This window comes from Cnephaeus nilssonii (assembly GCF_951640355.1).
Source record: "Cnephaeus nilssonii genome assembly, chromosome: X".
NCBI lineage: Eukaryota > Metazoa > Chordata > Mammalia > Chiroptera > Vespertilionidae > Cnephaeus > Cnephaeus nilssonii.
Genome location: NC_137071.1, coordinates 68,938,671 through 68,966,617, shown reverse-complemented (window position 1 = coordinate 68,966,617; position 27,947 = coordinate 68,938,671). Strand labels below are relative to the sequence as shown.

Genomic DNA, 27,947 nt, shown 5'->3' with positions numbered 1-27,947 from the left:
ATGTTGACTAAAGATCCTGCGTGTTTTGTTTTCCACTATGAATAGACAAAGTTGTGACTTAAGATTAATTACATCAAGATCTTTCTCCTTTTATTCTGAATCCTAACTTCTAAAGTCTGTGTGTCCATTGTCCCAGGTTGTATATGATGAAGGCCCTCTCTATGTCTTCTCCCCAACAGAAGAATTGAGGAAGCGTTGGATTCATCAGCTCAAAAATGGTGAGAATTATTTGGAAAAGAAAGAGAATTAATTTCCAGAGAAAAGAAAGGAAGAAGGAAGTAAGAGGAATGGGGGAAGATGGAGAGGGAGAAAGAGAGAAAGACTGAAGAGAGGAAGACAGAAGAGAGAAATAAAAGAGAGGGGTGAAGGTGAAAAGGAGAGAGGAAAAGATAGATGGAAGGAGGGAAGTGAAAGAAAAAATAAAGAGAGGTGGAAGGGAAGGAGGAAGAGAGAGAAGGAGGGAAGGAAGAAAGGAGATAGGAAGAGGAAGAGAAAAAATGAATTTTTCCAATATTAGTGATGCAGTTGAGTTTAATCTTCCATCATATGAAAAAAATATCACACACTAAACTAAAAATTTCAACCCAGTTCACCATTATGTCTGTAGTGCAATGTTGTAATTGTAGGTGTCTCCATTTCTCTTTTTATAAAAATGTCTCATTCTTTACACTGTTTATAAGGGTGGTGTGGTATGGCATTCAATGGTTATTGCAATATTTTGAATCCTAAGTATGCAATACCTAGTTCCAAAAAAAACAAAACAAAACACAGATGTTTATAAGAGTGCTTGAAGTCAATGTAGAGAACCTGGTTCCAAGCCCTCTTCCACCACTAATAAGCAAAGTAACCTCTGGCAAGTAGGCTAATAAGCTTCTTTGTGGCTTGGTTTCTTCTGAATTTGGAGTAATATGCATGCCATACCTACCTCCAAGTTTGTCTTAAGGATTAAATGATGCTATATATGTGAAAGCATGTGGAAAACAGTAAAAGCACTGTACAAGAAAGCACTATACATATCTTCATTGTGGATAAATACTTTCCAAGGAATTATTTTATGTTCCTAGCTTTATGAAGATCTAAACTTGAACATAGTTTCAGCATTTCATATACTCCATATGGTGTGCTCAGATAAACTTGACAGTAAATGCTTGTAGCACAGGATGCATGAACACATATTTGTGTGTATATATAGCCACACGTCAAGTGACTGAGAGATTAACTGGTTGAGTTGACATCAGGAAAGGCTGCCTAGAGAAACAGGAAGGATGGCAGACTGATAACAGCATGGTTGGGTTATTGCATGACAGCCTTTTGTCTCAATAACATTTAGATTCTGATACTCGGTAGCTGGCTACACCACCTTTTTCCACTCCCTTGAACACAAGTCAATTGGTTAAAATAAAAATTACCAAATTTTTCAAGCTGAAAGAGGAGAGGAGTAAGGAAGAGAGGGGTCATTTGTTGAAGTCTTGCTATGTACCAGACACTGAGCTAAATAACATATATTTATTTTTTCATTTAATTCTTATAGAAACGTTGGGAAAACAACAATAATAACTAATGTTTAATGAGCATTTACAATCTACCAGGCTCTGGGCCAAGTACTTCAAATGTACAATTTTATTAAATTCTCACAATAAGCTTATGAAGTGTGTATCATTTGTCTACTTACAGAGAAGGGACTGAGGCTCAAAAAGGTTAAGTAACTTGCTCAAGGGCACACAGCTAGTGAGTGGGGAAGACTGGATTCTTACCACATCCCAGAAACTAAGCTCAAAATATAGTTTCATGCTACTTGGTTCTCTAGCCCAGAAATTGCACCTGTAGTTGGTGTAAGATACAGTCATGTGCTACATAATGACATTTTGGTCAACAACAGACTGCATATACTGGTATGACAGTGATCCTATCCTATATAATAAAAGGGTAATATGCAAATCGACCCTAATGGTGGAATGACCGGGAATGACTGGTTGCTATGACACGCACTGACCACCAGGGGGCAGATGCTCAATGCAGGAGCTGCCCCCTGGTGGTCAGTGTGCTCCCACAGGGGGAGGTCTGCTCAGTTACAAGCTGGGCTCACAGCTGCGAGCCTAAGCCATCAGTTGGACATCCCCCGAGGGCTCCTGGGCTGTCAGAGGGATGTTTGACTGCCAGCTTAGGCCTGATTCCTCAGGGAGTGGGCCTAAGCCGGCAGGTGGACATCTCCCAAGGGGTCCTGGACTGCAAGAAGGCACAGGCCGGGCTGAGGAACCATCCCAAGTGCACGAATTTTCATGCACCAGGCCTCTAGTCCTATATAATAAAAGGCTAATATGCAAATTGTCCCATTGACTGGGATTTTGATCCAGAGTTCAACCAGGCATTTGACCAGGGGGTGGAGCCAATGGCCAACTGACTGCAGCCCCTCCCCCCAGCTGGCCCCACCCCCAATCAGCCCCCCACCCTGATCAGGGGTGGGGCTGGCTGGCCAACGGCCTCCTCCAAGCCAGCCTGGCCTGAGCCCCGATCAGGGTGGGCTGGCCAGATTCCACCTGTGCACGAATTTGTGCACCAGGCCTCTAGTAAAATTATAAAGGAGCTGAAGAATTCCGATCACCTAGTAACATCATAGTGCAATTCATTACTCATGTATTTGTGGTGATGCTAGTGTAATAAGCCTACTGAGCTACCAGTAAAATAAAAGTACAGCAATATGATTATGTACAGTACATAAGACTTGATATGATAAATGACAATGTTATTGCTTATTTATTTATTATACTATTCCTTTATTGCTATTTTAGAGCATACTTTTTCTACTTATAAAAAAAGTTTGCTGTGAAACAGTATGCCATTTTACACCAGCAGCAACTTCATACATATTGTGTTTACCAAGGCTCTTGATTGCATCATTTTATCTTGTGCTTGATTTAATCTTGTGTAGTTTTGTACAGTACCGTGCTATACAGGCTTGTAGCCTAGGATCAATAAGCTATACCATAAGGCTAGGTGTGTAGTAGGCTATATCATCTAGGTGTGTGTAAGTATATTCTATCATGTTCACACAACGATTTACAAGCCAAAACAAACAAACAAACAAACACAACCACTTCAGTTGTGTCATTAGTGTGAGTATGTGCAATTCTACCTTCTTTTCCCTTATGTTTCACCGAAGGCATTTTTTATCCAGTTGTTCCAGACCTGGGTGTATGTCCTGTTGAACCTGCTTGGGCTGACAACATGAGTCAAAAAGCAGGTGTCTTGCAACAAAGATCATAGTTGCTGGAAGATTCAGATGCAAGTTCTAACAACCCCAGGACAGACTGAGGTGCTAGTAATATCAATAGTGAGATAGTCTAGGAGCCATAAAATCCTACCTAGTTAATGTTATCTCACTTTAGAGTAAAATGCACCAATTGAAAATCACTAACACGTCCTGGCCAGTGTGACTCAGTTGGTTGGGCATTGTCCCATGCACCAAAAGGTTGCTAGGTTGATTCCCGGTCAGGGAATATGCCAGGGTTGCAGGCTCAATGCCCTATAGGGGCCGTGCAGGAGGCCACCAATAGATGTTTGTCCCTCATGGATGTTTCGCTTCCTTTCTCCCTCTCCTTTCCTTTCTCTCAAAAAATCAGTAAAAATATTTTTAAAAATCACTAACATGAGAAGGGGACTTCATCAGAATCCTGGCTTCCTCTACTGTGAAGAGGCATGCGGGATCCTTCTCAGGTGCTGGATCTAAGTGTGGTTAAGTGGTTGTAGACAAATGTGGTTACCTGTATACCTTAGATCTTTGTACTTTACTTTATGATATGTAAGTTATACCTCAATTTAAAAAGTAGAGACTCAGGTACCTCTAATCCAGCTGCTATGTTTGTTTTTTACTTCAGTGGCACTTTCCCTGCGAAGGTTGTATGCCTGAGGACTTAGCCTTGGGCTTTCTTCTTCCACTTCCTTGAACATGACAGCAGACACTTCTATGTTATAGCACCACAGATATTTGGCTATATTAACTCTAGAATCTGTTTACTCAAGCTCAATAGAGGCTATCTTAATTGCAATTTCAAACATAAGACCTCAGCAAAATGAATGAAAGAGTGGCATTGGCAAAACTCCAACAACCAGTATGAGGAAGAATACTTCATTCATTCCTGAAACAGAATTTTAGACATTGTCTTGATAACTATGGATATGAGACACTAGTCCATCAAGTACTAGAAGACTGTGCACCAACCACTAGTGCTTCCCAGACAGGGCTGGCCCTATGAATTGGTGAAGTAAGCAGTTTCTCCTAGTCTTCCCACTTGAACACTGTCTTAGCTCAGGCTGTCATAACAAAATACCTTAGCCTGGGTGGCTTAAACAACACACATTTACTTCTCATAGTTATGGAAGCTGAGGAGTCCAAGATCAAGGTGTCTCTGATTTGGTTCCTGGTGAGAATTCTCTGCCTGGCTTGCAGACTGGCCACTTTCTCACTGTGTCCTCACATGGCAGAGATAAAAAGAGAATCTCTCTCTTGAGTCTTTTCTTATAAGGGCACTAATTCCATCATGAGGTCTCCACTCTCATGACCTAATTCCCTTCCAAAGGCCCTCTCCTAATACCATTACATTGGGAGGCTTCATAATATGAATTTTGTGGGGACACAAATATTCAGTCCATAACAGACCCTCTGCTTTTACAATTCTCTCCTAAGTATCTGGAAATACCAGCTCTGAATTAGCTAACAAAAAAGGGCCACTATTTTAAAGGAACCTCTTAAGAGGCAGACATTATTTGGTAATGTAGGGTGTGTTCTTAATGTGTGTGCTGGAGGTGGGGAGGGCAGGAAGCTTTATGTCCCTTCATTAGCATATTAGTATAGCTTAATTTATCATAGTAATTAGTTCTTAAGAATTCTTGGCATATCTACTAGTGCCCAGGCTTGCACCTAGGGTCTTCAAGAGTAGTGTCATAGGAAGAGGGTAGAGGGTGGCAGTGATGGAAGCAATCAGTTCTTGCTGAGAGGAGTATATGGAATGTTGTTCAGAATTGCCAGTGCCTGGTAATAATAAAAGTCAGACAGATGTTTGGTTGGCTTTACTATTAGTTAGAAACTAGAGGCCCAGTGCACAAATTTGTGCATGGGTGGGGCCCGGCCGGCCCACCCCATGGGGTGTTGGGGACTGATTGTGGGTGGGGCTGGCTGGGGGGCGGGGCTGTGGTGGTTGGCCAGCTGACCTCACCTCCAATTGGGGTGTTGGGGGCTGATCGAGGGCTGGGTTGGCCGGGGGGCGGGGGCCGATTGGGACCTAGATCAGGCTGGTTTGCTGCTGCAGTGCGTGTCATAGCCACTGGTCATTCTGGTCATTCTGGTTGTTCCACCGGTCCGTTAGCTGGGCTATTATATATATAGATTCTTTATGGGTGATGCAGCCCCTTATAGCCTACACTGCATCTGAATAGCTCTCACCATCCTGCACTTGGTGCAATGGTGAAGGGGAATGTTGAAAAAGTGAGGGGTGAAGGTGGGCATGGTAAAGTGGTTAGAAATTTTCAAATCCATGCTTAGAAAAACATCAAGATAGCACTTTAAAAAAACAGCACTTTTGTTTTTTTATACCTGGCCATCAGAAGTTTCCATACCCCACCCCCCACTCCACCAAACCTTAAGTGAGTGGAGTATGACTAACAAGCTCTTAAGGACTGGAGTTGGTCTCTATAGAGGAAGGTTTTGTTTTGTTATCTGTTTTAAATATATATTTTTATTTATTTCAGAGAGGGAGAGGTAGAAACATCAATAATGAGGGAGAATCGTTGATCAGCTGCCTCCCACATACACCCTACTGGGGATCAAGCCCGCAACCCGGGCATGTGCCCTGACTGGGTATCAAACTGTGACCTCCTAGTTCATAGGTCGACATTCAATCACTGAACAACACTGGCTGGGCTTGTTATCTTTAAAAAAAAAAAAAGTTACGCAGGGTTTCTTCTTAGCAGTTAAAGCTGAAATGTGTATGTTCTCAAATCCTTAGACCAGCCTACGTCTTTGCCCCAATATCAAGCTAGTGTCAATTATTTCAGTTGTCTTTGCTTCTCTGTTATCTAACATGATCCCAGGAAGACTTACCTAACTGACTCCATGTGAAGGTTCTTGAGATGCCACAGTATTAAAAACCATAATACCAATTCCTCCTATCTGCAAAGTACTCTATTCTTTGCAAAGTACTTTAGCTTCAGGGAGATCTTCTGAGCCTCACAACCCTGGAACGGAAATAGAGCTCCGGCGTTTATCTCCTGCAATGAGCTCAACCCACATTGGTGGCCCTAGAAGATTAAAACCAGGTTTATTCTAGAGAGAATCTAGAGGCAGAATCACCTTAATTTTCCCCTAAGCTCACTCTGTTGATTAGAATATGAACACAGAAAGCCTGGTGCAGAAATTCTCACTAAGGCAAATATCTGTAAAAAATATTTAGAGATATATCAACTCAGGGAGCTGGGACGTTGGTATATTGAAAGCTGAAGTGAGAGTTTGGCTTGGACAAATTGTGTCCCTTATCTGGAAAAAAACATCATAATCAACAGCTGCCTTACAAGAAGATTATAATGGCCACATGGGAGAACACAGATAACATATTTTTGTTCTTGGGCTCTGGAGACATCAGATAGTCTTATCATGTTGGTCAGGAGACAGTTATCATGACTGACCACTGAAGAGAACTGTACAGGACCTCTCAGGGGCTGGGCATGGGAGTCAACTGGCCTTGCTGTCTGCTTCTCTCCAGGGTGGCTGATGAAGGGGCAGTTGTTTGAAGCTCACCACTAAGCTTAGTTGAAGAGGAAAACATGCAAATAGTTGATTCTCCTGCATGTCAGATGTGATCTTTCTCTCTCTTCTCTCCTGTTACAGTAATCCGGTATAACAGTGATCTGGTACAGAAATACCACCCTTGCTTCTGGATTGACGGGCAGTATCTCTGCTGCTCTCAGACAGCCAAAAATGCTATGGGCTGCCAAATTTTGGAAAACAGGAATGGAAGTAAGAGATCTGTTCAATATCATTTTTCCCCCCTTTGACTCTATCATGCACTCTCTCAAGGGTCTATCAAACCCAGGTTTGTACATTTTGGCCATTGCACATAGGGGCCTGGGAGAGGGTGGGTGCTGAAATCCAGCTAGTGCTCTGTTCTCCAAGCTGTGCAACCTGCCACGGGACTGTATCCACCCAGACTTTTTCTAACTTGCCTAAAGGCACTGCAGAGGAGAGAGGGCAAAGTCCCTGATCAAACCAGTCTCCAAGCCATTTCCTAAGATGCATTCTGTATCATCACTGGTATCTTATTTTGCAGGCTTAAAACCTGGGAGTTCTCACCGGAAGACAAAAAAGCCTCTTCCTCCCACACCTGAGGAAGACCAGGTATAAAGGAAAATTGGGTGCTGCTATTGCTCAAATAGAAACTTACAATTACCACAGAAAACACACCAGAGTCTTAGAATTTTTCTGGGACTTGGTACTGTTAATTGATATTCTTTTTAAGATAGGGAATTTATCCCTCTAATTAGGACTTCCCCTTCAGTGGAAAGATAGAGGGCTATTTGGAAGCTCTTGGCAACCATTTAATCCAATCACCTGTTTAAAACAAAACAGATGCTGATTTTTTAAAATAAAAATATTTTCAAACATAAATTTAAAAGAATTTAATAGTAAACACCCAATACTTTCATCCTATCACTAATATATTACTTCAAACTTGCTTACTTTTTGAGGTCTAGAAAGCTCTTCCTCAAATACAAGCATAGTTTAGAGATATTGTGGGTTTGGTTCCAGATCACTGAAATAAACCGAACCGTAATCTTTTGCTGGGGGAGGGTCTTTAATTTCTAAAACAAACAAACAAAAACAAAACAAAATAAAACAAAAATTGCAACATCTGTGAAGCACAATAAAGCAGGGCAGAAATTATTATGCTCATTTTACAAACAAGGAAACTGAGACTCAAAGCCACTTAGTAGATCCATGTACCCCCTGTGCCAAATAGGTTTCCTGATTGTGTGCACATAGTTTTTGTCTGGAAGCTTTAAAAATACTGACATCAGGGTCCTATCCCCAAAGATTTTGATGTAATTGTTCTGGGAAACTGTCTAGGTGTCAGGATTGTTAAATAAATGTTCCCTACATGATTCTGGTGTGCTCTCCAAGCTGAGAACCTCTGCATAAGTGCTTAAAAATGGGTGCTGAATAAACCATCTTACTATGCCTCATTTGGATTAGAATAGTGTCTCTAGTAAACCAGAGAGTTGGGAGAGAAGAGAGTACTTGATGTCTAGCCAAATCACCCTACTTTTTTCTCCTACCTACACAGATCTTGAAAAAGCCACTGCCCCCTGAGCCAACAGCAGCACCAGTTTCCACAAGTGAACTGAAAAAGGTTGTGGCCCTTTATGACTACATGCCAATGAATGCAAACGACCTACAGCTACAGAAGGGTGATGAATATTTTATCCTGGAAGAAAGCAACTTACCCTGGTGGCGAGCACGAGATAAAAATGGGTGAGTCCAAAAAAAGAAAAGAAAAATGGGTGAGTTCACGCCAGCCCTTCCTGAGCCTTGTGACCACCCACTTCACACACGTGCAACATAATTTCCTTACTCAGTATCCCCATCAGAAATTGTTCTTCCCACACCAAGGTGAATAGGCTGCCCCTCCAAGTGCTTCCCAGAGTGCAGCTCTACATGTGGCCACCTCTCTGAGCCTGTAGGTTCTGGCCCACATATTGTAGTGCACAAATAATCGATGCCACATGTGCAGAAGCCACACATTTCACTAGCCAAGCCATGTATCTGTTACATGATCCTCTTTGAGGGAGGGACATGGTTTATATACCTCCATTTGAGATTGGTCTCAGGGGTATGGGCCTATGCATCTGTTTCTTCCCCGGGGAACGGGAATGCTGGATTATCTACCACAATGTCTCCTCTACAGGCAGGAAGGCTACATCCCTAGTAACTATGTCACTGAAGCAGAAGACTCCATAGAAATGTATGAGTGAGTATGCTTATGATTCCAGCGCGCAATCTTCCAGGAGGAATAGAATATAGTATATACGTTTTTGTAGTTTCAACAAAGTTTTGATTTCAAGATACTTATTAAAATCACTGCTAACTAGGTCAAATGATGCCACCACCCCAAGTTAGTGCCTATGTCTTACCCTCACCACAAATACTATCTGCTTATGAGAGGTGGGGAGATCACCTCAAAATCCAGAAGAACCACACTCTAAGAAAGAGTTGACAGTCTGATAGGACACATTTGAAAGGGTGAAAATGTCAAACTTCTGCCATTATCCTTTCTCCCTAATCATAGAAATGGATTGTCCTTGAGTGTCCTGTCCCTGATCCCTTCCCTGCAACCCTCTGTCACCTGCCTTTGCCCTCTACTCTCCATTTCCATGAATTTTCAGTACCAGCTGGGTTTTGGGAAAGTTATGCAGTTGTGCTTTGCATATGATAGGCACTCAGTAAATAGGGGTTGAATGGATTGACTGAGTCACTAGGATGGACACTCTGATCTCAGAATCAATTACACCATGGTCTAGGAGCCACTCAAGCACTGTCCCTTTACAGGTGGTATTCCAAACACATGACTCGAAGTCAAGCTGAAGAACTGCTAAAGCAAGAGGTAAGTGTGTGGCCACAAGTAAATGGCATTCTTCTTGCACAAAACGTGAGGATCCTGAATTGAGGGCTTGCTGCTGCTCGCCAGGCAAGGCAGTGTCAAGACCATCATTTTTATCGGGTCCCAATTACACTTTTCTGTATCAAAAGCAACGAGGCTACAGGTGAATCACGGAACTTGGCATTGAAAGCAGGGGTTGTTCTATTTTCTCCCAGGTTTGGGCAAATGGGATGCAGGTGTGAGCACCACTTCCTCTTTAGAGTAAGCTTATTTTTTTTGTTGTTTCAGGGGAAGGAAGGAGGTTTTATTGTCAGAGACTCCAGCAAAGCTGGAAAATATACTGTGTCTGTATTTGCTAAATCTACAGGGTGAGTGCTACTCTTCCAAGGCCCTGGGGACAAAAGACAGGGGTGCCCACCCAACAGCTCCTTAATGGTGTGTCCCTCGTATTTCCTTTGTCCCTTAAACTCAAAAACTCATCTCACTTCACTTCTTGGGTCCTGCATGACCCTTTTTCCCAAGTTGCTGACTTAGAATCTACTTCTTCAGGGACCCTCAAGGGGTGATACGCCATTATGTTGTGTGTTCCACACCTCAGAGCCAATATTACCTGGCTGAGAAGCACCTTTTCAGCACCATCCCTGAGCTCATTAACTACCATCAGCATAACTCTGCAGGTGAGTACCAGGGGCACCAAAGAAGGGTGTGCCAAGCCCCAGAAGAAGCAATTCAGAACAAGGTGATGAGGGAATGAATAAGCCTCACAGGGCAGTCAGTGCAATCAGCTGTGAAAGTCAACCCCTATGATGCTCGGTGGAGGTCAACTAAAGAGGTAGTCAAAGACAGACCTTATACCCATAGGGACTGGCTTCTTATTTGGTGATTTATGCTCAGTGCTAAGGAAAGACATAGAAGAAACTGGTGATTAATCAATCAGCAAGTATTCATTGAGTTACTACTGTTTACTCAGCAATTTCCTTGGTACTAGAGGAAAAATGCAAAAAAATTAATCAAGGTCCTTGCCCTCAAAGAATATAAAGTTAGAAAACATCAGAAAATGGCTTGTAAGTACAGTAAGTTCTCACTTAATATCACCAATAGGTTCTGGGACTTTAAGCAAAATGATGTATAACAAAACCAATTTTAACATAGTCTAATTGATATAAACAAGTGTTAAGTTCCTATGGCAGCTCATCAACATTATAATGAAAACATTATTTGAGGATCTACTGTAGTGTAGACATTCTAAAAACTGGAAAATTGGTAAGGGAAAAAGCTTCATGGAGAAGACAGAATGTGAGTTAAGCTTGGGCTGGGAGGTGGGGATATATTTAATTGGGTAGTGCATTTTAATTAGTATTTTCTATTTTTTGTACCTAAAACATTTTTATGAGAGGAGTAACTTCCAGAAAATGTTGGGTTCATGAAGATTTTCTGGGATTCAAAATGTATTAGAAAGATGAACATCATAAGTGTGAGGTTTTAAGTGAGGGTGTGTCAGGTATCTCACCCTTACACTGCACCAAGAACATGACGCCCTCTGTATGTTTCAGGACTCATATCTAGGCTCAAATATCCAGTGTCTCAACAAAACAAGAATGCACCTTCTACTGCAGGCCTGGGCTACGGTAACTGTTTATTTTTCTAGGGTAGGGTGGACTAGCCAGTTGCAAGGACTACCTTTGGCCGACCCAATTAGACTTTGCCTTGCCCTGACCGATGTGTCTCAGTGGTTAGAGTGTTGGCCCAAGTACCAAAGGGTCTTGAGTTTGATTCCTGGTCAAGGGCATGTACCTGGGTTGCAGGTTTGATCCCTGGCCCTGGTAGGGGCGCATACAGGAGGCAACCAGTCAATGTGTCTCTCTCACATAGATGTTTCTCTCTCTGTCTCTCCCTCTCCCCCTCCCACCCTCCATTCAACCCTCTCTGAAAAGCAATGGAAAAAATATCCTCTGGTGAGGATTAACAACAACAACAACGATAAAAGACCTTGCCTCATGAGTGTTCTTGCAACACACTGTTCTGCACCAGCTGCCTCAAGGAAGGTTAAGACAGAGCTAAACAAGTTATTTAATGATTCCCCCCACTCTGGTGGCTCCTACTGGGACTGCAAAATATAAATTCATAAAGTGATTATTTTTTAAATTATGGTAAAAAAACACACATAATCACAAACATAAAGGATTTTAAGATGTCTAGTCTATCTTCTTCCCTTGTAGCTGACTTGCACCTAAAATTCCAAGATTCCTCCAACCAGTAATCTCTTGTCCCTGAGATTTACCTGAGCAAAGGTGGATTAGTACCCCTGCGAATTTCCCTTTTACTGATTGCCTATTTCTATTTCCAGTAGGAATTCTTAACTATTGTAGGAATTATATGTACATGACTCCCAAAGACTCACACTAAGGCTTTGTTGTTATAGGATCATGGGAAATTGATCCAAAGGACCTGACCTTCTTGAAGGAGCTGGGGACTGGACAATTTGGGGTAGTGAAGTATGGAAAATGGAGAGGCCAGTATGATGTGGCCATCAAGATGATCAAAGAAGGCTCCATGTCTGAGGATGAGTTCATTGAAGAAGCCAAAGTCATGATGTGAGTTACAGCCCAAACTCAATTCTCAATCCAGTTGCTGGAGTCTAGGAATTACCAGGACAATCCATCGTGGTTTAAGGTGACTTTAGTGAGAAAGATTTGGACCAGGGACTGAGGTCAACCTTTGATTGGTAGGAGTCCTAACTTCTAAGGTAATCATTTGTCTGCCTTAGATATTGGTTGAAATTAGTGTTGATCATGGGTGCTTACCCTCTAAGTATCATTTCGAATGGTTGTGGAATAGAACACTTTCAAGAGGAAGACTGATTCTGATTTAGCCTTAGTGTTCATTTATTCCTTGATTTTTTTCTTGTTCTATTGATGAGCCCCAAGTCCCTGCTCACTCTCACATATTGGGTACTGTTGGGATTAAGGGTGGGAAGGAGGAGTCAACTTGCTATTGTGGTCCCTTATCTGACACTCTAATCCCAGGCCAACCCGTTTCTACTCCAGCCCTTTTCTGACTGGTATGCAGAGCCAGAAGGGGAAGACTGGTTCATTGCCTCTCCTGTAGGAATCTTTCCCATGAGAAGCTGGTGCAGTTGTACGGTGTCTGCACCAAGCAGCGCCCCATCTTTATCATCACTGAGTACATGGCCAATGGCTGTCTCCTGAACTACCTGAGGGAGATGCGCCACCACTTCCAGAATCAGCAGCTACTGGAGATGTGCAAGGATGTCTGCGAAGCCATGGAATACCTGGAATCAAAGCAATTCCTTCACAGAGACCTGGTGGGACCTCAGAAGGATTAGCCTGGGATCAAGGGCTCAGGGGGTGGAAGTAGCAGAGAAAGACATATCGTACATGGATGAGGAGGGTTGCTGAAGCTATCATTTCAGTTTTATCTAGAAAACACTGAAAGTTAGGTGAGCCTCTGCCCCAGTGGTCAGACTGTCAAGGATCTCCAGCCTCAATACCATGAGTCCTGCCATGGTGGGAAATAGAGCAGTCACTTACTCCCAGCCCTGTACCATGCCAAGGAAATGGTGGGGTCCTTCAGGGGCAGAAGAGCAACCCTGCTTCCCAAAGGGGCTGCTCCTGACACAGAGCCATCATTTGCTTACATCAGAGTCACAAACTGGGGGCCTGCGGGTGCATGTTATTTAAAAAATGTTATATATAGCAAACACTTAAAAAGAAACATTTCATATTTTTTAAAAAACTGAATTTCCAGCTTCTCTCGAAAGTCTAGACCATCTTGTAACACCAGGTCCACAATCTCACAGGCCATGCTGGAGCTGAGGAGCAGCTGCCTCCTTTAGACAAGCCGCATGCTCTCTCTCCACTTTCCTGCAATCTTCATCCACCCATTTCACTCTATCAGTTTGCCTGCAAGGCCTCTATAGGCATGAGTTTGTGCTCCCATCAATTTCAGCCAGGTCAAGACTCAAAGGGCCCTAGTCCCACTGGCAGAAAAGCAGAAAACAAAGCACTTGCCTTCTGTTCTCCCTTAATTCTCACAGCATTTCAGTGCAGGAAGGGATGTTGTGGAATTGCCAATGTCAATGAAATCATTCTGCATGTGCTCAGTGTTTCACTTATGAAACAGGTCACTTTACATGTGATGAAAATGCATACATGTTTCTCAGTGGCATCAACTAACTCCTGTTAGGTGGGAAGGTTCTCTAGTTGAAGGAGATGAGGCTGCCTTTGCTTCACTCCCCTGGTGGGCAGAAGCTTTATGCCTTTAACCTTTAGCCAGGAATGGATTCTCACTGCTATCTGTTGCACTACAGGCGGCTCGAAACTGTTTGGTAAATGATCAAGGAGTTGTTAAAGTATCTGACTTCGGCCTGTCCAGGTGAGGGTGCCTCGTTCATCTTTCTCCCTAAAAGTAAAAATAGCACAGTACAAATATGAGGAGACATCATAGTTTTCTATCTTTTCCCTTTCTTTTTTTCTCATTCTAGTCTTTTCCAACATCTTTCCACACTTTTTCTTTCTCTGAATGATTTGTCACTTTTTTCATTCTTTGTTTTATTGTTATATCCCTTTCTCCTCCTATTTCCTTCCCTTTTAAAAATCTTTATTGATTTCAGAAAGGAAGGGAGAGATAGAAACATCAATGATATGAGAGAATCATTGATCAGTGCGTGCCCCACATGCCCCCTGGGATCAAGCCCGAAACCCGAGCATATGCCCTGACAGGGAATCAAACCACTGAGCCATGCCAGCCAGGCTCCCTCCCTCTTTTTTTTAATTAAATTTTTCCAATACCTTATCTTGATCTGTTAATCCTGTTGACTCTACTCCATCTCTCCTTTCTTTCTCTCTCTCTCTCTCTCTCTCTCTCTCTCTCTCTCTCTCTCTCTCTCTTTCTTTCTTTCTTCCTTCCTTTCTTTCTTTCTTTCTTTGTTAATCCTCACCCAAGAATATTTTTCCATTGATTTTTTTAGAGGGAATGGGAAGAGAGGGGGAGAGACAGAGAGAAACATCGATGTGAGAGAGACACATCGATTGGTTGCCTTCCGAATGTGCCTGCAACCGAGGTACGTGCCCTTGACTGCAATTGAACCCGGGACCGTTGTGTCCATGGGCTCTCTAACCACTGAAGAAAACCTGCCAGGGCTCTCCTTTCCTAATCAGTCTAAGTCCCACTGGCAACTGCAGAATAGATGGAAGGGAAGGAGAAGAAAATAGAAAGGAAAGATAGAGAAAAGAAAGGGAGTACCTATTAGATCTTATTTCATTTCATCCTTGCTGTAACTATATGTATTGTCAATCAGGAAAGCTAAATCAGATATGAGAACAGGAATATGTTAAAAATAACATTTTTAGAAGACACTGGATGGCCTGTGGGCATGTATGTGTGCAACTCTTGTTATTATGCCAAGAAAACATAAGTAAATACCAAGCTCTCCAAATCCTAACACTAACAAGTCCTGAATTCTTTGCAGGTATGTTCTGGATGATGAATACACAAGCTCAGTAGGCTCCAAATTTCCAGTCCGGTGGTCTCCACCAGAAGTACTTATGTACAGCAAGTTCAGCAGCAAATCTGACATTTGGGCTTTTGGTGAGTGATTAAGATTATAAATGCAATGGGTAAACTGAGACTTTGCAAACTGCACAGAGAGTATTTGTTCTTGCTTTCGTTCATCTAATCCTAGGGGGCTTACTATGTCTGGCATCACAACATTTCTGGGGATAAAACCAGTAAACTAGACACAATCCCTGCCTACTTAGAACTTACAAAATATTGAGGGAAACAAACAATTCATTCAGTATTTGACAGCTTCTGAATACTGATTGTGTACTAGGGACTGTGCCAGACCCTATAACCACAAAGACAAAAAAAATGCTGTCTCTCTCCTGAAGGACTTAATGGTCCACTGCAACTCCAATTAGCCTCCAATGTAGTCAGTACTATAGTGGAAGTTTGGACAAAACACAAGAAGCACAGAGGGGCAGATCAACTGAATCTAACCTTTGAGGTTAATCTAGGGAGAGTAGGATCCCGGCTACCTGAAAAGATTGAAAAATGACTTACTACACTTTTTTTCCCCATTTTCTAGGGGTTTTGATGTGGGAAATTTACTCTCTGGGGAAGATGCCATATGAGAGATTTACTAACAGTGAAACTGCTGAACATATTGCCCAAGGCCTACGTCTCTACAGGCCTCATCTAGCTTCAGAAAGGGTATATACCATCATGTACAGTTGTTGGCATGAGGTAAGTGTTTTATTGGGACCTCTTAAATTATTTCCCTGAACCTACTTCCTCATTTAGCCAGCCAGGCACTCAGTCCCCACTCTCCCTGGCTGCATGGAGCTACATACATTCTAGGATCCCAGCCAGCACACTAATCCTTTGATAGCCAGAGGCTTTCCCAGGCCACTCCAACCCTCACTAGAGTATTATTTGCAGATTCCAATACCAACTCAGCTTTAGGGAGAGGGGGTGAGGCCATGTCACCTAGTATACACAGGAAGCCAAAGGCACTCAGACAACTGTATGGGCATTTTAAAAAGTCATTAAAATTTGTGCTTATTCCCTTGGGAGTCATTGGTCCTTTCTTCTACTTTACTGCCAACCTTTTCTGGCTGTGGTCCTAAGTGATATTTTAAAAATAAAGACCCTATGACCCGAAAGGGAACTAAAACAGGTAGTGCTCTTTTTAAAAAATATGGTACATTATGGGGCATGTGGTATTATGAAAAAACGGGCTGTCCTATTATTACTAAAATGCTTTGCTGCTCACACCTTTGGTTCTTCCAGAGGTGCCTTCTCTACTTTTCAGTAGATCCTTGGCAACCTTAATTTGGCAACCTAAACCTCTTAGTTCTGCCCTACTAGAAACAGAGAAAGACAGACAGTGTCCAACAAGCACCTATGTGAATCTAGAGCCCTCTCAGTGGGGTAAAAATTGGGGTTCTGGGTCAGAGCATGGCAACTTTTCCTTCAACAGATGACTTGGGTCACAAAGAAAGTATGGAGAACCTCTTGAAGCCATTTCCCTTCTGTCTCCTGTGCCATGCAGGATTAAGGGTGACTGGCTATGCTCCCTCCCAACTAGGATACCCTCACTGTGTTAGTTAACTGTTTCAGAGAGGCACTTTCCCTACAGCCTGTTTAAAGTGGTAGTCTCCAAACTGGATGCACATCAGAATCCCTGGGGAACTCTTAAAAGTACAGATGACTGGGCCTTATCTCCAGAAATTCTGATGAGGTATATCTGGAGTGGAACCCAGATATATCTTTTTAAACTTCCCAGGAAATTCTGATACTCAGCTATGTTTGAGAACCACTGATTCAGAGGAACAAGTAATTGATGGCATTTTGGTTTTGATGAGTTGAGACCTTTGTGGTATGACTATGCCCGGAATCACTAAATACCTCAGGGGCTTGTGTACCATGACAATAGTCTAGAGACAAGACAGTAGGTCCCAGGTGCTCAGGATCCCTGCCCAGTGATGCAGTCCATGGTTTTGAAATGTTAAAATTCCTTGTTACTTTTGACTTATGAGATGATAGAAATAGTGTTTGAAACCAAACTAAAAATTACCAAAGCTTATAGGATTTTAGTTCTGTCAACCACTTAAATTTGTTTGGTAACAATTTTTTTTCAGTTGAGGATACAAAATAAGAATGCACTGGTGTATAATTATGTAATGAATTTGCCCTGTTTTAATCAATATGTTAGTTTGATTTGCAAATTGACCTCATCACATTAATAACCCAAGTTACTAAAGATGGAAAATGCACAAGTATTTTATAGAGTGCTATTATTTTTTCCTTTTTTTTTTTTTGTCTCGACAGGGTATATTTCTAGGCAGATAGTATATACTTAATAAACATTTGCTGCACACTCATTGCATTTCCCTTGAATTCTGGACTTTAACCCACTATAATACTTTACTTTTTATTTGGTTTTAGAAAGCAGATGAACGTCCCACTTTCAAAGTTCTTCTGAGCAACATTCTAGATGTCATGGATGAAGAATCCTGAGCTCACCAATAAGCGTCCTAGTTCTACTCTCCTCCACAAACTCCAATTTCACTTTCTTGAGGCAAACCAAAGCTACAGGCCCTGGAGCCTTTGTGCTCTGGTTGAATACACAAAGGCCCCTCTCTACATCTAGGGCTGCCTCTCTTCTTTGATTCCCTGGGATAGTACCTTCTGAGCAAAGGCCAAGGAATTATGGTGCCTGGTACTGTCCCCCAGAGAAGAAATTTCCCAAGAGTATTAAGACAGACTGAATTTGGTATGGAAACAGTTTTGGGGAGGGAAGGGTGTAAATAGCCTCACGAGGGTTCCAACAGCTCTTTTGGGTATGCATTAGAGCTTTCTGGGAGGGAGGCTGAATTTGGCAAGAATAAAACGGTGTCATAAAAATGGGAGGGGTGGGTGTTTTCATATAATAAAATTACTGGAAAGCATGAAGGTTTCTTTTTAAAAAATATATATTTTATTGATCTTTTTTACAGAGAGGAAGGGAGAAGGAGTTAGAAACATTGATGAGAGAGAAACATCGATCAGCTGCCTCCTGCACACTCCCTACTGGGTATGAGCCCACAACCAAGGTACATGCCCTTGACCAGAATCGAACCTGGGACCCTTGACTCCACAGGCCTACGCTCTATCCACTGAGCCAAACTGGTTAGAGGAAGGTTTCTTGATCTATTAGTCATGCAGCCTCCCTCAAACACCCTATCTCAGTGTCGCAGAAAACTATTGTGCAGCATTGGTTTGTCATAGTCCTACCTTGAGAATTCGACAGGATCCTAGGCATTTAACCTCTCTGGCTGTTGGAAAATTCTGCCTCTGAATCAAACTAACAAGCTAAAACTTACAGTGCCTTGAACACAGTAGGCATGTAATGTTATCGGGATAAAGCTTACAATTGGAGACGAATTCTCCTGGAACCTTTTTCCCTAAGTCAGGAGGGGGAAACCATCAAAGAATTAGAGCCGTGGACCCAGGATTGCTATTAGTAAGAGTTGGGCCCAGCAATCCCTGCCGGGCACTAACAAGGCAGTTGGGAAAGTCGGGGCCAATTTGGAAGCAGGCGGGGTTGTAGGGCCTGAAACAGGCCAGGTGGTCTGCAGTAACTTCCTTTTTTACTTTTTTTTTTCTTTTCGGATTAATGTCCGCACAGCGCCCTGGCGCTGGGATACAAGACCTGGGACCTCAGTCAGCAGGCGGGGCAGAAGTGGGGCGCAAAGGCGACCGGGAGCGGGAGGGGACAGAATGGGAGGGGCGTGGGCGCGCGCGGGCAGCTGGGAGGAGTGCCTAGAGAGGGCAGAGGGCAGAGAACGGGCCTAGCGGACCAGAGTGGAGCACGCTGGCAGCGCGCGCAAGGGGTGGGGGGAGCCAACTAGAGTGGGGCGCTGGGGTTGCTGGGAGGAACGCCCTGTAGGGGGCGGGGCCCGCGAGGACAGCTCGCGCAAGCGCAGTGCGCTCACGGGGGAAGGTTGTCCCCAAAGCAGCGGGTTGTGGTTCCGGTTCCGTCGCGGAGACACGTGAAGGTCGGCGAGTTGGTGCGGAGTTCGTCTCGGCGCGCGTGGCCGGTCTGGGATGGATTCCTCTTCGAATTCTTCCGCGGCGGGTTTGGGCTCAGTGGACCCGCAGTTGCAGCATTTCATCGAGGTGGAGACTCAGAAGCAGCGCTTCCAGCAGCTGGTGCACCAGATGACGGAACTTTGTTGGGTGAGGAGCCTGGGGCTGGGACCTGGCCACCTTACCTACTTTCCCCTTGTCCTTGCCCCGTGGGACTCGCCACGATGTCCGGAATTCGGGGAGGGGGAGCACTCGACAGCACCCCTTGGTTTCTTTAGATTACACGGGCCGAGCCGGATGGGAGTAAAAGTGATTCCACTTCTTAGGGGACTGTCACTCCGGACCTAGGCTTTGTTGGTGCAAAGAACCGGGGATCATAGAAGACTTATGCCGCCGTCCCAACCAGCACTTTAGGCCAGCAAGACTTATGACAGCCCCTCCATACTGGGGTCTTATTTTTGGAACCTCGAGTCCTGTTCCTGGACTCTTCAGGGTGTACCTTGATTACCCAGTTTCTCTAACCGTCCTATGTGAGAAATGAATGACTCTAGCCCACTAACTATAAAAGTGGTGTAATCTCTCCACACTTACTTTCCCCTTTTCTTGCATTGTTGTGTAATACCAAGTCGTTTTGGGTCTGAAGGTTGAGGAATTGAATATGCCTTGTGAGGGTGAAGGCATTTGCGCCTTGGGATCAAAGTGTTCTTTGGCTGCCAACAACAGCATAACTGACCAGCCCTGACATACAAAATCCATAGACTTCAGAGGCCAAGGGTAAATTTTTTTTGAAAGCAGAGGTTTTGAGGCTTGTGTATAGAGCATAGAATAATGACCAGAATTCATTTGAACTGCTTAACTTGAACTATATACAGTCAACGGTTTCCGTAGTCCTTTTCCCATAAACTTGTGGTATTGCTGGACTCTGACCCTTAACAAGTGCTTACTTAACTCCTCTCTGCCTTGGAGCAGTGCTTTGATTCTTTTAAAAAATGTGATTCATTATATTTGGTCCAGTGTTGGGTATGATTAAGTACTCCTCTAAGAATCTGTAAGCGTTAGGAAAATTAATGCAATTTCCCATTCATATTGGATTCAAGAACCTCTGGCTTAAGTAGACAAGGTTACAGAATCTCAGGTCATAGATCTTTTTTTTTCCCTTTGGTAGATTTTTTTACGGTGTTTTGCTGCAATGATTTATCCTTTTACCCTTTTATTCTGCAGTAAATTTAAAGGCATTTAATACAGTTGGCATTGTGGAGTTGTCACCAAATTCAGTGAAGGATTAATTTATATTTTGCTATTTTTCTTGTTTTGTAATATCTCAGCTCCACAATTTTATGGTACTATGACATTAGGCAAAGTATCTCTGTGCCACAGTTCCCCTCTTTATAAAATGAGGATTAATAATAGTACATATTCTGTAGGGTTATAAGAATTTGATGTAAGACTGTAGAAAATTTCTCACCACAAAGTAAGCTGCTGCCAAATGTGAACTATTATTAACACATCAGATACTGTTTTAGGTGACATGTTTCCTTTAAACTCAAGAAGTTAATCCCCTTTCCTTTTTTTCCAAGTTCCCTTTGTGATTCTTATCTTGTCCTCCTGACCAGGAGAAGTGCATGGACAAGCCTGGGCCAAAGTTGGACAGTCGGGCTGAGGCCTGTTTTGTGAACTGCGTTGAACGCTTCATTGATACAAGCCAATTCATCTTGAATCGACTGGAACAGACCCAGAAATCCAAGCCAGTCTTCTCAGAAAGCCTTTCTGACTGATTTCAGCATTACCTTTTTGGAAAAGGAAGGTAGTTCAGGAATGGTTGAAGAAAAGGCTACAGGGGGATTGGCTCCCACCTTGTGGCACTCTGGAAGTATCTGGTCATCTGAGAATGAACAAAGACCAATATTTTTGTGTGTTTGGGGCTTGAGGGTCATATGTGTATTTGGTTATGCTTTTTAAATGTTAATCTTGTGAAAACAATTGGCAGATGAATGGAAAACCTTAGATGCATATTACTGTATGTGGGACTATGTTTTTCTGAACGTCCCATTAACTCCTTCCTATAATTTGGATAGTGGAACTGCTTTTTGTAATTTGATAGTGGGACCACATAGGTAAAATCTGTCTTTTGTGGATTCATTTCAGCTGCCTATGGACATTGATCCACATCTTGGTGTCTGAGAAAGGGTGGCAATGGGGGAAGAGTTATTTGGTACTTAACTAGTGTTTTGACCATCAGTGCTGGGAAAAAAATCTATAGAATATTCACATAATACAATTCAGCTTTCTAAATTATCTCCCTTCCTTATACTGTGATTTACTTAAGTATCTATATAAAGTATGGTCTCGAGGTAGTACAGGCAGCCTGAGAATCTAGAGGCCTTTACTTATAAAGGAATCTAGCCAGTGAACATAATTCTCGTTACTAAAGTGCCATGAGGAAGAATTCAACTTATCCTGTATATCAGGGTCAAAGAAATTCAAAGATGGGCCTAAATAAGTTGTAAAGATTTAGGCCTGTCAAAAACTAACAGCAGTTTCATGTAGAGGTGCATGTCTAATGTCAATCAATCAGTATAGATTCTATTTACTGCAGTTTTTTGATCATTGAAATAAAAGCTTCTACAAGATTCAACTGTGTGATTGAGAAGGCTCTCTATTCTGGTTCTCACCTGCACCCTGGAGAGATTCAGTATGCACTGGTTCCAAGACTGAAATGTCAGTCTGGGTACCTGCTCTTTGTAAGTTATAGCACAGTATTCCAGGGATCCCTGACCTTTTTGTGGAAAAAAAAAAAAGAAGAAGAAGAAGAAGAAGAACCTTGAGGTGAGATGGGGAGGGAAAGAATTAAGTGCTGTCAGTCAGTTCCCTGAGTGTAGTAGAAGAGGTTATATTGATTGGATTCCCCTCCTCTTACTTCAAATCCTAGTAGATTGGAGTCTAGTTGGAACTACTTGTTTGGTGCCTCTAGTGCAAATCCATGAAAGTTGGGGAAATAATATATTTCTAGAAGCTTCAAGTCCTTTTAGCTTTCCTGCTTATAGGCATAACAAGGAATTGGAAACATTTCTGATTAAAACAATTCAACAGCCCTAACCAGTTTGGCTCAGTGGATAGAGCGTCGGCCTGTGGACTAAAAGGTCCCAGGTTCGATTCTGGTCAAGGGCATGTACCTTGGTTGCGGGTACATTCCCAGTAGGAGGTGTGCAGGAGGCAGCTGATCGATGTTTCTCTCTCATCGATGTTTCTAACTCTCTAGCCCTTTCCCTTCCTCTGTAAAAAACCAATAGAATATAAACACAATAAAAAAAAAACACAATTCAACAAACTGAAGTGCTTACTTTGTGCCTAGGTATTTAGCAGTGCACAAAAGCAAAGTCCCTGTCCATGTGGAACTTATGTTCTAGTGAGGAGAGATAGGCAATAAACACATAAATGTATCAGTATATTGAGTGCTATGGAGAAAAAGAGTAAGGGTGTTGGGGAATGTCCATGGAATGTTGTTATTTGAGATAAGATGGTTAGAGAAAGCCTCATTGGGACAATGGCATTTCAGCAGAGACTTGCATGAATTAGGTATCCAAGCCATGTAGGCTTCTAGGAGAAAAACATTTTAGGTAGAAGTGATGCAAGTCCAAAGTCATTATGGCTGGAGTGAAATGAAAATGATAAGAAAATCTGAGAAATATGCTTGAAATGGATTGGGGCTGGGGGTGGGGCAGGGATGTGCAGTGATCATGTAGGGTATTGTAGGCCCTTGCAAGGACTTGGATTTTACCGAGCAAGATGGGGAGCCAGTTGAGGATTTTAAGCAGACAAGTGATGTGATTTAACTTAAGATTTAGGAGTGTGTGGCTGCTGTGTGGAGAACACGTACATGGGAAAGAAAGAGCAGCAGCAAAGTAGTAAGAATAATGCCATTTTGAGGTCCAGGAAAAAAATCAGGTTTTTAGGGTAGTTATCTGGCATACACCTTGTGTCAATACACTCCCACAAAATTTAGTGTGTTCATGTAAAATCTCAGGTCATAAAGAAAAGGTCCTTTGGCTATTTCCTTCTTATTCATTCTTCCTTACTCTTTTTATTATATTATAGTAGAGGCCTGGTGCATGAAATTTGTGCACTCTGGAGGGGTCCCGCAGCCCAGCCCGCACCCTCTCACACGTCCGGGAGCCCTCGAGGGATGTCTGACTGATGGCAGTTGGACATCCTTATCACTGCCGCAGAGGTGGGAGAGGCTCCTGCCACCATCGCTGCACTGAGCCTGGCTTTTGGCTGAGCAGTGCTCCCCCTGTGGGAGCGCACTGACCACCAGGAGCAGCTCCTGCATTGAGCGTCTGCCCCCTGGTGGTCAGTGTGCATCATAGCGACTGGTCCTTCCGCTGTTCAGTCAATTTGCCTACTAGGGTTTTATTATATAGAATATGCATTGAGTTGTGAAGGGGCAGGGTGGGAACTGGGTGGTGGGGGCAAGGGGGATAAATACTGTCAACAATAAAAATGATGTTTAAAAAAAGAATTTGGAGATGTATCAGCAATATGATAATAATTGGTCTGCTTTATTGAGAGTATGTACTAGTATACTATTTGCCATACTAATTATTTTACGTGGTCCATCTTTTTAAAAATTACAACTCTATGAGAGAGGAACTATTATTATCATGCCCATTTTATAGATTGAGAAGCCGAGACTCAGAGAAAGAAACTTATTCAAGGTTACACAGTTAAGTTGTAGGGTTGGAATTTGAACCCTGGCAGTTTGATTCCAGAGCTCATGGTCAGAGCTACTACACCAAATTGCCTCCTGATGTTTATTTAAAGACTAGAGGCCCCGTGCATGGGACTCCTGCACTGGTGGGGGGCATGGCCTGCAGGGATCCTCCCGCTGTGGGAGCGCCACTCATCCTGGTTAGCCAAGCAGCTGTGGACCTGACTCTTGAGTGGCTGCTCCCTGGTCTGGCATTTTCCGTGGAGTTGGAGCAATCGCCTCTCTAAGGGACCTAGTCGGGGCTGGGCCCAGGGACAATAGCACTGAGAGGCAGCAGAGTAGGCCTCAGTCCCGCGGTGGCCACGAACCTGCCTCCTAGCCTCTGGGGTCAGCTCTGCGATCCTTGCGGCAGTGCTGCACGGCCTGTGGGCATCCAGAGGAGGCAGCAGGGAGCAAGGAGGAGGAGCCTGGAGCAAGGAGGCAACCATCGCAGCTCAGGTTCCTGCCCATCGGCCCAGGGTTCGCAGCGGGAGCAGCTGCTCATCCTGGTCAGCCAAACGGTGCTCCCACTGTGGTAGCGCAGACCACCAGGGGGCAGCTCCTGCATTGATCATCTGCCCCCTGGTGGTCATTGCACATCATAGCGACTGATCAACTGGTCGTTCTGGTTGTTCTGTTCCGTCGCTGGGCTTTTATTATATAGGATAGGAAGTAATGTTTCTTTAAAAGGTAGAGCTAGAAGACCAGAACATTTCATTCCAGAGATGGGATGGTATAGTGGTAAGAGTGTAAGTTTTAAAGCTAAGCAGAACTGGGTTCAAATTCTGACTCTGCTAACACCTATGTGACCTTAGGGAAGTCACTTAACCTCTTTGATCCTCAGTTTCTCTATAAAACCGAAATGTAATGCCTACCTTACACAGTTGAAAAATGAAATCACATGTAAAATGCTTGGCAGACTATATAGATGCTTTAATTGGTGCTATTATTATTATTTAGAACTGAGCATCTTTGATAACCCTGGCAGACTCATCTGGGAGAAAAGAGAAAAGCAAGAAGCCACTTAATGAAGCTGATTAATTGATGAAGTGGCACAGTTAATGGAACATCCTATATAATAAAGAGGAAATATGCAAATTAACCCTCATGCCGTCACAAGATGGCTGCGCCCACAGCGGAGGCAGGGTTCCTGTAACACAAGATGGCTGCATCCACAGTGGAGGCAGAGTTCCTGTCACGAGCGATCAGCAGGGACCTGAGGCTGCGTGGTGCTGGGCCGGGGCAGGGGACCTCAGGCCACGCCCCCCCACCCAGGCGCCAGGCCGGGGGACCTCAGGCTGTGCTGCCCGGCGTGCGCCAGGGAACCTGAGGCTGTGCCTCCCGCCTGGCGCCAGGCCGGGGGACCTGAGGCTGTGCCCCCCGCCTAGTGGGGCTTGACGGGGGACCTGAGGCTGCACCCCCTCCCCGGCGGGGCTTGACGAGGGTGGGGCCAGCCTGGTCTGGATCTTGCCCACTGGGGGTGGTGCTGGCCGGGTCTGGGTTTAGCGCGATTTTGAGGCACGCGCGGGTTGGTGGGGACTTGACTCTGGGTCCCGCGGTGCACCCCAGACTCTGACAGGAGGAAGATTTTCATACACATTTTACTAATTTTCTTTCATCTCTGACACTTCTATTATAGAGAAAGGGCAAATAGCAATATTAGAATATTTCCTCTAATTCCCTTTTTTTAAATCTTTATTGTTCAGATTATTACAATTGTTCCTCTTTTTCCCCCCATAGCTCCCCTCCACCTGGTTCCCACCCAACCCTCTGCCCTTACCCCACCCCACTGTCCTCATCCATAGGTGTACGATTTTTGTCCAGTCTCTTCCCGCACTCCCCACACCCCCACACCCTTCTCCCCCCGAGAATTGTCAGTCCACTCCCTTTCTATGCCCCTGATTCTATTATATTTACCAGTTTATTCTTTTCATCAGATTTTTTTATTCACTTGATTTTTAGATTCACTTGTTGATAGATATGTATTTGTTGTTCAAAATTTTAATCTTTACCTTTTTTCTTCTTCTTCCTCTTTTTAAAGAATACCTTTCAGCATTTCATATAATACTAGTTTGGTGGTGATGAACTCCTTTAGCTTTTTCTTATCTGTGAAGCTCTTTATCTGCCCTTCAATTCTGAATGATAGCTTTGCTGGGTAGAGTAATCTTGGTTGTAGGTTCTTGCTATTCATCGCTTTGAATATTTCTTGCCACTCCCGTCTGGCCTGCATCGTTTCTGTTGAGAAATCAGCTGACAGTCATGTGGGTGCTCCCTTGTAGGTAACTAACTGTTTTTCTCTTGCTGCTTTTAACCCTTTGCACTCGGATGTCGAGTGTGACTCGACACGGTTAGCAGTAGAATAAAGGAATAGAAAAAAGCAAGCAAGTGCAAAGGGTTAATATACTCTCTTTGTCTTTTGCTTTTGGCATTATAATTATGATGTGTCTTGATGTGGTCCTCTTTGGATTCCTTTTGTTTGGGGTTCTCTGCGCTTCCTGGACTTGTAAGTCTATTTCACTAGGTGGGGGAAGTTTTCGGTCATTATTTCTTCAAATAGGTTTTCAGTATCTTGCTGTCTCTCTTCTTCTGGCACCCCTATAATTCTGATGTTGGTATGCTTGAAGTTGTCCCAGAGGCTCCTTACACTATCTTCATATTTTTGGATTCTTTTTTCTTTTCCAGTTGAGTGTTTTATGCTTCTTTGTATTTCAAATCTTTGACTTGATTCTTACAATCCTCTAGTCTGCTGTTAGATCTCTGTATAATATTTTTTATTTCAGTCAGTGTATGCTTAATTTATAGTTGGTCCTTTTTCATATCCTTGAGGGTGTTGCTAAATTTATTGGCCTTTTCTAGAAAATTCTTGAAAAACTTTATAACTGTGGTTTTGAACTCTATATCCAGTCGTTTGCTTTCCTCCATTTCTTTCATTTGTTACCTGTTTCTTTGTCTCCGCATTTTGGCTGCTTCCCTGAGTTGATAGAGTGGCTTTGTGTGCTAGGTGTCCTATAGGGCCCAGTGGCTCAGCCTCCCCAGTTACCTGAGGTGGACACTCTTGGTTCACCCCTTTGTGGGCTGTGTGTATAGTCTTGTTGTAGTTAAGCCTTGATTGTTGTTGGTATCACTGGGAGGAATTGACCTCCAGGCCAATTGGCTGTGAGGATCAGCTGTGTCTACGCTGGGAGAACATCTGTGCTGGAGACACCCTTATGAGACAAGACTTGCAAAAAGCCTCTGTGCTCAGCTTGGATGGAGCGGAGTCTCAGGGTGGAGCAGACAGCAATGGCTTCCCATCAGCCCTGCCCTAAGAGGCCCCTGGGTCTCAGTGTCCCGCAGTAATCGATGCAAGCACCTCTGAGAGAAAGCCGCCCTCGAGTTCTGCCCGCTGCCAGAAAGTCCAGTTTCTCCCCGCATGAGTCTGGGTCTCCAGAGTCTCGCCTGGAACTGGAGTTCAGTGTAGTCAGGAGCTTTTGTCTCCCTCCCGCTTGAGAAAGCCAGCCACATACTTAGTTTCCCTCCCTCTCTGCGCATGCGCGCCTTGGTACCTCTGACTTACACAGTTCCTCTGAGTCTCAGTGTGCTTTTCTCTTTCCTGACAGTCCAGTTTCACCCCGTATGAGTCTGGGTCCCCAGAGTCTCACCTGGAACTGGAGTTTAGCGCAGTTGGGAGCTTTTGTCTCCCTCCCGCTTGAGAAAGTCAGCTGCGCACTCAGTTGCCAGTCCTGTCCGCGCACGTCTCAGTACCTCTGCCTACTGCAGCTCCTCTGAGTCTCAATGTGCTTTTCTCTTTCCTTCTAGTTGTAGAATTTCCACTCAGCCAGCTTTCCTGTGGTTCTGGATGATGTCCGTTTTGTCTTTTAGTTATAGTTTTGAAATTGTTGTGCAAGGCTGCAGTTTAGGTGTTTACCTATGCCGCCATCTTGGTTTCTCCCCTATTTCCCTTTTAATGTGCACAAATT

At 43.6% G+C, this 27,947-nt stretch overlaps 2 protein-coding genes across 3 annotated transcripts in view; both read left to right on the top strand.

Moving 5' to 3' along the window:
* The window catches only part of BTK (Bruton tyrosine kinase), a 31,418-nt gene extending 13,446 nt beyond the window's left edge, over positions 1 to 17,972 (top strand). For both annotated transcript variants that reach the window (XM_079766031.1, XM_079766030.1), the window contains 15 exons: positions 137 to 218; positions 6,881 to 7,009; positions 7,320 to 7,387; positions 8,334 to 8,521; positions 8,955 to 9,017; positions 9,596 to 9,650; positions 9,936 to 10,015; positions 10,197 to 10,324; positions 11,201 to 11,275; positions 12,070 to 12,241; positions 12,756 to 12,972; positions 13,978 to 14,042; positions 15,139 to 15,257; positions 15,757 to 15,914; positions 17,619 to 17,972. In XM_079766031.1, coding sequence (XP_079622157.1) covers positions 137 to 218; positions 6,881 to 7,009; positions 7,320 to 7,387; positions 8,334 to 8,521; positions 8,955 to 9,017; positions 9,596 to 9,650; positions 9,936 to 10,015; positions 10,197 to 10,324; positions 11,201 to 11,275; positions 12,070 to 12,241; positions 12,756 to 12,972; positions 13,978 to 14,042; positions 15,139 to 15,257; positions 15,757 to 15,914; positions 17,619 to 17,690 — 1,671 coding nt within the window. In that variant the 3' untranslated portion in view covers positions 17,691 to 17,972. The remainder of the gene's footprint in view (positions 1 to 136; positions 219 to 6,880; positions 7,010 to 7,319; positions 7,388 to 8,333; positions 8,522 to 8,954; positions 9,018 to 9,595; positions 9,651 to 9,935; positions 10,016 to 10,196; positions 10,325 to 11,200; positions 11,276 to 12,069; positions 12,242 to 12,755; positions 12,973 to 13,977; positions 14,043 to 15,138; positions 15,258 to 15,756; positions 15,915 to 17,618) is intronic.
* A 1,191-nt stretch (positions 17,973 to 19,163) lies between these two features.
* TIMM8A (translocase of inner mitochondrial membrane 8A) lies at positions 19,164 to 23,280 on the top strand. Its single transcript, XM_079765857.1, has 2 exons — positions 19,164 to 19,391; positions 20,855 to 23,280. Exons 1-2 carry the CDS (start codon positions 19,260 to 19,262, stop codon positions 21,014 to 21,016), a joined length of 294 nt encoding a protein of 97 aa, XP_079621983.1. The 5' UTR covers positions 19,164 to 19,259; the 3' UTR covers positions 21,017 to 23,280.
* Positions 23,281 to 27,947: the final 4,667 nt, after the last annotated feature.